The sequence below is a fragment of the Triticum dicoccoides genome, chromosome 1A (assembly GCF_002162155.2).
Source record: "Triticum dicoccoides isolate Atlit2015 ecotype Zavitan chromosome 1A, WEW_v2.0, whole genome shotgun sequence".
Classification (NCBI taxonomy): domain Eukaryota; kingdom Viridiplantae; phylum Streptophyta; class Magnoliopsida; order Poales; family Poaceae; genus Triticum; species Triticum dicoccoides.
This window is the reverse complement of record NC_041380.1, coordinates 543,155,718-543,165,377: the sequence shown is the minus strand read 5'-3', so window position 1 is coordinate 543,165,377 and position 9,660 is coordinate 543,155,718. Positions and strand designations below refer to the sequence as shown.

The 9,660-nt window shown below is 53.6% G+C and overlaps 2 protein-coding genes across 2 annotated transcripts; one reads left to right on the top strand and one right to left on the bottom strand.

The window, feature by feature from the left end:
- The first annotated feature begins 492 nt into the window (after positions 1-492).
- On the top strand, positions 493-4,065 carry LOC119287508 (receptor-like protein kinase HSL1). The gene is made up of 2 exons (XM_037567060.1): positions 493-3,271; positions 3,366-4,065. Exons 1-2 carry the CDS (start codon positions 589-591, stop codon positions 3,815-3,817), a joined length of 3,135 nt encoding a protein of 1,044 aa, XP_037422957.1. The 5' UTR covers positions 493-588; the 3' UTR covers positions 3,818-4,065.
- Positions 4,053-8,696, bottom strand: LOC119287518 (hexokinase-5). The gene is made up of 9 exons (XM_037567073.1): positions 8,239-8,696; positions 7,258-7,408; positions 6,988-7,170; positions 6,520-6,594; positions 6,193-6,348; positions 5,966-6,064; positions 5,760-5,890; positions 4,870-4,951; positions 4,053-4,794 (listed from the first exon to the last, which is right to left on the bottom strand). Exons 1-9 carry the CDS (start codon positions 8,535-8,537, stop codon positions 4,447-4,449), a joined length of 1,524 nt encoding a protein of 507 aa, XP_037422970.1. The 5' UTR covers positions 8,538-8,696; the 3' UTR covers positions 4,053-4,446.
- Positions 8,697-9,660: the final 964 nt, after the last annotated feature.

Below are 9,660 nucleotides of genomic sequence, written 5' to 3'. Positions count from 1 at the left end.
GGAGAGCTCGGCTGGTGAAGAGTTGCGGCACAGGGTATGGAGGAGTCGAGGAAGGGGAGGTCGGAGGTGCATATGTGCATAGGCTCAAGGAAGTTGGATATCGGCGGGCCCATTCTAAAATCTCGGCCAGCGGCGCAGGGCGGTAAGACGAGAGGGGCGCCGAGAAGGGTGGGGTGGGGAAAGAGAGGCATCGGCAGAGGTGGCCGGCGGCACGGTCATCGCGGCGCGTGGTATACTAACCATCTAGAACATGTCCCCTTCGGTCCAATTAATTTGGCCCTGCCTAAACCCCACACTAACAACACATGTAGCAAACACGAATTAAACAACCAAGTAGAAACCAAGATTGAAGCTTCCAAGCAAGCACCACCCGACAACCCCAACGAGTACACTATCCAACAGAATGAAAAAGGAATTAAAAAGGACAAAAAGGAAAGGGGAAAAACACCGGCCGTGGCCAGTTCCCACTACATAACGCGCCACACGTTTCCACACCGGGGTCAGCGATGGCAGGCCGCTCCCGCCAACCAAACTGAACGCACGGTCGCACGCTTCCGTGCTCCGGCGGCCGGAAACCGACCGGCGACCATGGCGTCGCCACACCGCGCCTATCTCCCACTCCTCGCGCTCTGCCTCGTCCTGCACCTGCGCCACGCCGCGGCGCAGCAGGCCGACGAGCGGCAGCTCCTGCTCGAGGTCAAGCGCGCGTGGGGCGACCCGCCGGAGCTCGCGTCGTGGTCGGCGGCCACGGGCTCGCCCTGCACCGGCTGGGCCCACGTCTCCTGCGACGGCGCCGGCCGGGTGACCTCCCTCGCCCTGTCGAACGTCACCGTCTCCGGCCCCGTCCCCGACGCCATCGGCCGGCTCACCGGCCTCGCCACGCTCGACCTCAGCAACACCAGCGTCAGCGGCGGCTTCCCGGAGTCCCTCTACAACTGCACGGGCCTCACGCACCTCGACCTCTCGATGAACAAACTCGCGGGCAACCTCCCCGCAGACATCGGCCGCCTCGGGGGGAACCTCACCTACCTGGCCCTGAACGGCAACGGCTTCACCGGCGAGGTGCCGCCCGCGCTGTCCAAGCTCAAGAACCTGACGGTCCTCGCTCTCGACAGCAACCAGCTCACCGGCACCATCCCGCCGGAGCTCGGGGAGCTGACTGGCCTCCAGACGCTCAAGCTCGAGCACAACCATTTCGGCCCCGGCAAGCTGCCGGAGTCGTTCAAGAACTTGGCGAAGCTGGCCACTGTCTGGCTAGCCGGATGCAACCTCACCGGCGAGTTCCCGAGCTACCTCCCGGAGCTGTCGGAGTTGGTGTGGCTTGACCTGTCGACCAACGCGTTCACCGGGAACATTCCACCGTCGATCTGGAACCTCACCAAGCTGCAGATGTTGTACTTACACTATAACAACCTCACCGGTGGCGTCGTCATCGATGGCGCCATCGGAGCGGCGGGTCTAATAGAGATCGACCTGTCCTACAACAAGCTGACCGGCGCGATCCCGGAAAGCCTCGGAACATTGACGAAGCTTAGCAAATTATGCTTGAGCGGCAACGGCTTCTCCGGCGAGATACCGGCGAGCCTCGCCCAGCTACCGTCGCTGGTGTTCCTGTGGCTGTTTGAGAACAAACTCACGGGGGCGCTTCCGGCGGAGCTCGGGATGCACTCGCCGTCGCTGAGAGACATCCAGGTCGACGACAACGACCTCTCCGGGCCGATACCTGCGGGGGTCTGCAAGAACCGCGGGCTGTGGATCATCACCGCCTCCGGCAACCGCCTGAACGGCTCGATCCCGGCCAGCCTCGCCAAGTGCCCCGCGCTCATAAGCCTGCAGCTCCAAGACAACAAGCTTTCCGGCGAGGTGCCGGCCGCGCTCTGGACGGAGACGAAGCTGATGACTCTGCTTTTGCAGAACAATGGAGGGCTCACCGGCACCCTGCCAGAGACGCTGTTTTGGAACATGACGAGGCTCTACATCATGAATAACAAGTTCAGAGGCAGCCTTCCGTCGTCGGCGGCTAAGCTGCAGAAGTTCAACGCCGGGAACAACTCCTTCTCCGGCGAGATACCCGCGGGGCTCACCGCCGGCATGCCGCTGCTGCAGGAGTTCATCCTGTCGTCCAACCAGCTGTCGGGCGCGATCCCGGCGAGCATCGCGTCGCTCGGTGGCCTGACGCAGATGAACTTCAGCAACAACCAGCTCACCGGCGAGATACCGGCGGGGTTGGGCTCCATGCCGGTGCTCACCCTGCTCGACCTCTCATCCAACCAACTCTCCGGCAGCATCCCGCCAGCGCTGGGATCGCTGAGGCTGAACCAGCTAAACCTGTCATCCAATGACCTCGCCGGCGAGGTCCCGGAGGCGCTCGCCGTCCCCGCCTACGACCGAAGCTTCCTGGGCAACCGCGCGCTCTGCACGGGCGCGGCGTCGTCGGGGAACCTCGCCGGCGTGGGCTCGTGCGCAGCCCGGTCATCCGACAAGGTGTCACCAGGCCTCCGCATCGGCCTTGTCGCCGCTGCCGCCGCGCTACTCGTCGTCATCGCGGCGCTCGCCTTCTTCATCGTCCGCGACATGAAGAGGCGGAAGGGGCTCGCGCCGCCCGAAGAGGCCTGGAAGCTCACCCCTTTCCAGCCGCTGGACTTCGGCGAGGGCCCCGTGCTGCGCGGGCTCGTCGACGAGAACCTCATCGGCAAGGGCGGGTCGGGACGGGTGTACCGCGTGGAGTGCCCCAGCCGGAGCGGCGCGAGCGGCGGCACGGTGGTGGCCGTGAAGCGCATCTGGACCGGCGGGAAGGTGGAGAGGAAGCTGCAGCGGGAGTTCGAGTCGGAGGTGGAGGTGCTCGGCCACGTCCGGCACACCAACATCGTCAAGCTCCTGTGCTGCCTCTCCCGCGCGGAGACCAAGCTCCTCGTCTACGAGTACATGGGCAACGGCAGCCTGGACAAGTGGCTCCACGGCCACAGGTGGCCGGCGCCGGCTGGGAGCTCGATGCCGGCGAGGGCCCCCTCGGCCAGGCGAGCGCCGCTGAACTGGCCGGCGAGGGTGAGGGTGGCCGTGGGCGCGGCGCGGGGGCTGAGCTACATGCACCACGAGTGCTCCCCGCCGGTGGTGCACCGGGACGTCAAGTGCAGCAACATCCTGCTCGACGCGGAGCTCAACGCCAAGGTCGCCGACTTCGGGCTCGCCAGGATACTCGCCGAGGCCGCCGGCACGACGCCGCACGACACCGTGTCCGCCGTCGCCGGAACCTTCGGCTACATGGCTCCAGGTACGCACCGATCACCTCACCTTGATAGTAATCCTCGACGCCGAAATTTCTTGCAGCTCGGTGGCTCATATTGTTCGCCGTGGTCTGATTGCAGAGTGCGGGTACACGAGGAAAGCGAACGAGAAGGTGGACGTGTACAGCTTCGGGGTGGTGCTGCTGGAGCTGGCCACCGGCAGGGAGGCCGGCAACGGCGGCGAGCACTGCTCGCTGGCGGAGTGGGCGTGGCGGCACCTGCAGTCCGGGAAGAGCATCGCTGACGCGGCGGACGAGTGCATCGGCGACGCCAGGCAAAGTGACGACTTCGATGTCGTGTTCAAGCTCGGCATCATCTGCACCGGCGCTCAGCCGTCGACGCGGCCGACCATGAAGGACGTGCTGCAGATACTGCTGCGATGCGAGCAGGCGCACCGGAAAAACCTCGACGAGAAGACGGCCGTCTCCGAGTACGACGGCGCCCCGCTGCTGCCAGCAGTGCGAGGGGGCAGCCGCCGGAAACGGCTATCCGACGCCGCTGACGGCAAGGGTAGCTTCGACGATGTCGTCTGACGAAATGCCGTAGTGACGTTGTAAGGTTCAGTAGTAACTAAGTAGTAAGACAGTGCAGTTTCAGAGCAGAGCAGATAACAATGGTGGAATGTTGTACACAGTGTGCCAGCCTTGAGATGAGCAGTTGCTTGAAGTGGATCAAATTTAGACAAAACTAGTATTATTCTGAAGACAAAGATGAGCATTCAGACATACATATATGTATATACTGGAGAAACCAGGCAACATAAAAAGATGGTTAAATTGGATGATGTCGATCCCCATCTTTATTGGGAGGAGAAAATACAAAAAAAAGGATTAACAAAATGTTATGGATTACAAAACACCACCAGACAAGGGGAAAAAGAATCGGCAGAACAGGAATGGCATTGTCCAAACCTCCATCTCCATATGTTCCTGCCACTGAAACTTTTATGCCATTAGATAAACCTCCAAGCTCTTTGGCGCTATGCTAGCTACATCCCGCTGCAGACGCACCGGAGAGTGTCCGCAGAATAGCCGAAGAAGGTAAAATTCCACCACCAGGCGATTAGGAAGGTTCGAAGGGAAAAGAAAAGAAAAAAAAAAGGAAGAGAAGAGGCTGCTACACTCTGGGTTCAATCCATCCATCGGGCTCGTTACCAAGAAGACTAGTAGATATCAGCGTACTGGGAGTGCGAAGCGGCGAGGAGAGCAGCTCCAATGCCAGAGCCGTCATTGGCCAGCTTGGCAACCAGCGAAGAAGAGGCCTCGTCCCCGAGGAGATCTGAAAGAGTTGCCTCTAAGCAGCTGCTGAACTTCTTGTAGTGCTCATAGAGCCCACCGTCCAAGGCAACCACGGTCCTTGGCATCGGGCTGCCGTCGGTTGGCACCTTGTCCCGGCCTAGCTTCTTCAGGATGCCATATATGCCAGCAGCGGCCAAGCGTGCGCCGCGCTCTGCAACGATGTCACATATGTGACGAGTAATGTATCTTACTTCCAGGGAAGTATCCGCAACCTAAACATGAGATCAGCATGTTAATCAATGGTCACTGAACAACTTTTGTATCCACTTAGGTTGAAACAGTCGTACCCCAACGATATCCTTTAGCTTACTTCCCAGAATTTTAAGGTCATGTGATGCATCATGGTGCATGGCAGACATATCTGGGGTCCTGCAACATAAGATTTAGAATAAGAAAACAGCAGAAAAGTTTCTACAAATAGATAGTACTCTTTATCGTAATTGGGTAAATATTCATCAGGAATTATCACCGATTAGTGGTGTTAATGGCAATGGAAAGCTTCATCGGGTATCAAGAATGGTATGCTACTCAGTGCATCCATCTATTAGTGACCTATATAATCTATTTACCCCCAAGTAAATACTTTTATTAGTTCTAACAAGGAGAAGGTGAAAATTACTCATTAGGCCACTAGTCAGACTTTATGATAGGTTTGACAAAAACGAACAACAAAACAAACATAAGTTTGGCTTTGGTTTCGAATTGTCTTATAATATTAAGGTGTGACGAAACAAACTCTATCTAACTAGACAATTGCACAGGCCATCCATCTTATAATATTCTAATACGATTCAAAGCTTTGAATTGAACACAGCCGTGACAAAACGGAGCATTGACCAGAAGAAAAGTATTTTTATCACCGGCAATGATCAATCAGCATTAAGTTTAGAATATTTGTCACTTCACATGGATTACTCGAATGAAGTTCATGTATAGCTTCAAAGGCACGCAACTTCCCAAATTTTGTAAACTGTGGGCCTTACATGGACTAGTCAACACATGTAACAATATTTAGAAGTGACACTGCTTCCTTGTGCAGTTTGACTATTATTGGCACTTACCTTTTTTTTAAATAAAAAAATTCTTGATATGTGTTTAGCTAACAAAATAAATAAGAGTTTTTTCCATGTCAAGAAGCAAGAATGAAAAGCTCAGTGACCAACGGATCAAGTATTACCTAAGTACGAATGGCAGTTCCAGCTTAGCTGGAACAACATCCCCAAATAATGCAGCATCATGAGCCAATTTCAGTAAGATTCTTCGCACAATCTCTCCAAGATACATGCCGGAAATCAACTTTTCATATATCTATCATACAAAATATATTAGTACAGTTCAGCACAAAAACGTGAATGAAATTGAAAGCACCATCGAGATAAACACCTGTTCTCCAGGGTTCAAACTTTCGAAGTCCAATGCTTTGTCGTATTCTGAAAGTGGAAGCTTGTCCGATTTAAAGCTTCCCCATTCCGTGTTGATTACCTAGAGAATACCAAATAATTCTATGGTTAAAAATACAAATTATAAGAGAGACTAATACAACACAGCAGTGAACATCCAATGTTTCATGGGGCTTTTTACTTTAAGCATAAGGAATTTCAAACACTAACCATATTTCCGGATTTCGGCAGTAGTCCAGTCCACTTAGGAATTGCATTAGCATGCTCAACATATGCTGCATTTGTACCAGTGCCCAATATTATGGCAGCAACCACATCATTATCCATATATCTCCCACCAGCCAATGTGCCGACTGTGTCATTAACCTACAAAACATCAACAGTCAGCCTGAGAATACAAGTTTTTGGACACACGGCCATGTTTGTTCGCATTCCATTAAGAGAGAAAATATTAACAAATAACCGAAGTAGCATCAGAATACACAGAAATTAGCATTGTCTTATATACAAGAGTCAACCATAGATATGGTGTATTACCAGTGCTGAAACTTTCATATCCAGCCCCCGCCTCTCCATGGCCTTGCTCAACTCAGCCACAACATCCTCACCAACCTGATTAAGGAGTAACCAAAGAACACTTCAAAATCAAGGCAATTGCGGTTATTATGGAAAGATCGACAATTGGCTCAGATACCATATACTATTTGTACTTCAACACTTAAATTCTGATTGGCATATGAAACTTACGATACCACTTAAGACCAACAATTGGCTTCGATACCATATACTATTTGTACTTCAACACATAAGTTCTGATTGACAAAAACGAAGAACAAAACCACTATAACTTCAGCACTTAAGTTCTGATTGGCATACGAAATCAAGGTTTACCACCAGAAACTTGCCAAGGGAATCAATGGATTTATAAGAATATCCAGTGGAACTTATGCTAACTAATGTGCTAGGAACTGCTCAACAAATGCTGTGTAGTGTTTTGAATTTTACCGCGCCGTTGATTGAAAAGCCCTTTGTCCACTTGATGAGTGTTCCTGATGATATTGATAATTGGTTTACCGGAAAGGAAAAGGTGAAACCCAGCTCTCTCTGCCTCCCCACTGGGAGGTGGAACTCGTCACCTTCAGTTTCAATAAATTTGGCCAATACAGAAGCAATGAAATCAAATAGTTCCTGTAATAATAATTCAAGTTAAATTAGCAAACATGCATGCAAATTTGCGACTCCAGGGAGCTTGAAAACTGAATACCAGGTACTCACCAAGGAAGTTCCGACCATCAGGTGTGGTGGAATAGAGACTTCCTGATACTGTTGCTTGGCAACACGTTTCTCCCTTCCTCCAAGTTGGACTCGCAGAACACGGAAGTTGGTACCTCCAAGATCCAATGCATAAAACAAGCCATGTTCGTCTCTGCAGAAATAGCACCCAAATGATTAAACAATAAAGCTATACAAGTCTAGGAAAAATGTCCTGTTTTTCAGAGAATTGCATGTAGTAATAGATAGACAGGTTACAATTTGTCTTGAGAAACTAAGCACATAACAGATTATACTTGGAGAGGATGAGTTCTACTGGTGGATATATAATTGAACAAAGAAATTGGTGAAACAAACCAGTCACATAAGAACTTCTGTACAGATTTCACATAATTGGGCATATGGGAGTAATCCTGAGTGAACCATCCCTGCCATAATCGGTTACTACATCCCACTGATGGCCTATTGAGAAATGAACATCCACACCAACTCATGGAAATCTCATGTGGTGGCATGCTGATTGATCGAAAATAAATAAATCCTAAATCACCAAAATTCAGACGACCATACGATCAGCAAACAGGGGAAGCGCCAGAGCGAGATCGGTCAGTTCATATGCGTATGAGATAATAAAAGGATCACATCCTTGCCCATGATGATTCACCGAGAACCAATGGAGGTCACCTAAGAGGCGACGGTGTTCCTGAATTCGACCTGAATCGCCGCAAGGGGCGATCTTGGCACAGAAATTCACACTAAGATCCGCACATTTCACCGTACGGCCAGTCATATGCCTAATCAAGAGCAGGAGGGGAGAATTCCCGTCGCGTACGCGGCCAAGGAACGCGCAATTCATCGACAGGCAACTTTCCCGGCGTCAGACGGCGCCCTCCGGATCACGAGGCCCACAAGTCAACCCGACGACTAAAGGCTAAGGATCGGGTGGGATCGGATCAGATCGGGAATGGGGACGGCTTCCCTTACCCGGTGGGGAGCTGGTCGACGTAGCTGATGAGCATCTTGAGCTGGGAGTGGATGTCCCCGCGCAGGCCGCGCTCCATCTCGAGGACGAGCGCGTCGGAGATGCCCCGCAGCAGGGCCGTGGGCGTGGCGAGCGTGCGCTCGACGTCCTCGATGACGGCCGCCACCTTGCGCTTCCTCTCGGCCTCGGCCGCGCCGAGCAGCTCCGCGTCCCTGCGGCGCCGGCGCCGGCCGAGCACCACGGCCGTGCCGACCGCCGCGCACACCACCACCGCCGTGGCCACCGCCGCCGCCTTCCCCATCGTCGCGCCTGGACTGGATCGGTCGTCTCCCTAGCGCCCGGACACGAACTCCGCTCTGGATCCGGAGGCCAGGTGAAGGGGGAGGGGTCGCTGGTTCCCCGGGCGCGGGCGGAGGAGAGAAAGAGAGGGGGGAGGGCAGCCACTGGCCGGGCGTTTTAACCGCTACCACTTTTTAACCGCCCCTTCTTCCGTCGTCCCCCCGCTTGCCTCGGCCCCGCGGCATTTATGATCCACCTATCATGGCCCGGACGGCCACGATCCGTCCCCCGCGCCACGTGGACGGCCCGGATGGGGGTCTTTGGACGGAAGCGGATCTGGGTTTTCCTTTTTGGATTACCGAACGGATTTACCTGGATATACATCGCGGTGAAAAGAATCCTTTCCTGTCAGGCCGTTGACTTGTGGTGCGGGCCCGCGTGTCGGTGGGTGCTGCTTGGAGGGTGGGGAAGGCTTGGGAGGAAAGTCAGATGCGTAGAGAGAGGGTAAAAAGGATTGGGAAATACGGGTGAACGTGGATCGGCGGGGCCCACCGGGAGTTCGGTGACGGGAGGGTGATGTCATCCATGTGGGGGAGGGGTGGTGCCAGTAGGGCCATAGGGTCAACCGCCACCAACCGTCCGCTGCGGGGCGGAGCGGCTACGCCTCGGCGTTCGTTCGTTCGTTCGGCTCGACCGCGACGCCGACGTACTACCGGCGACTTGTTGCCGAGCCCACGCGCGACGCGAGGATTACAGTACAGTTGAACGGTATATCGTACCGTATCGTGTCATATCAACCTATGCCATCCACGGACATTGTATACACTCAACGCACGCACGCACGCAATCTCTACCTCTATCAGGCTGGACATAGTGGGAGTAATTTAGACTAGTGTCATATGCATGCATGACACTAGTCTAAGTTATTATTTTTATAGTGCAAAGTAACATATTAGTAGTGCCATATGTGGCTTCATTTAATGACTTGTAGACTCATTTTGTCTTGGAAAGCGCTATGTTACAGTAACATATTATGTTACCACTTCTCATTAACTACATGCCACATAAGCAAAAATTTCTCGAAGTGCGCTATGTTACTATCTAAGTTACTCCCACTATGACTAGCCTCAGCACCTGACTGCGTC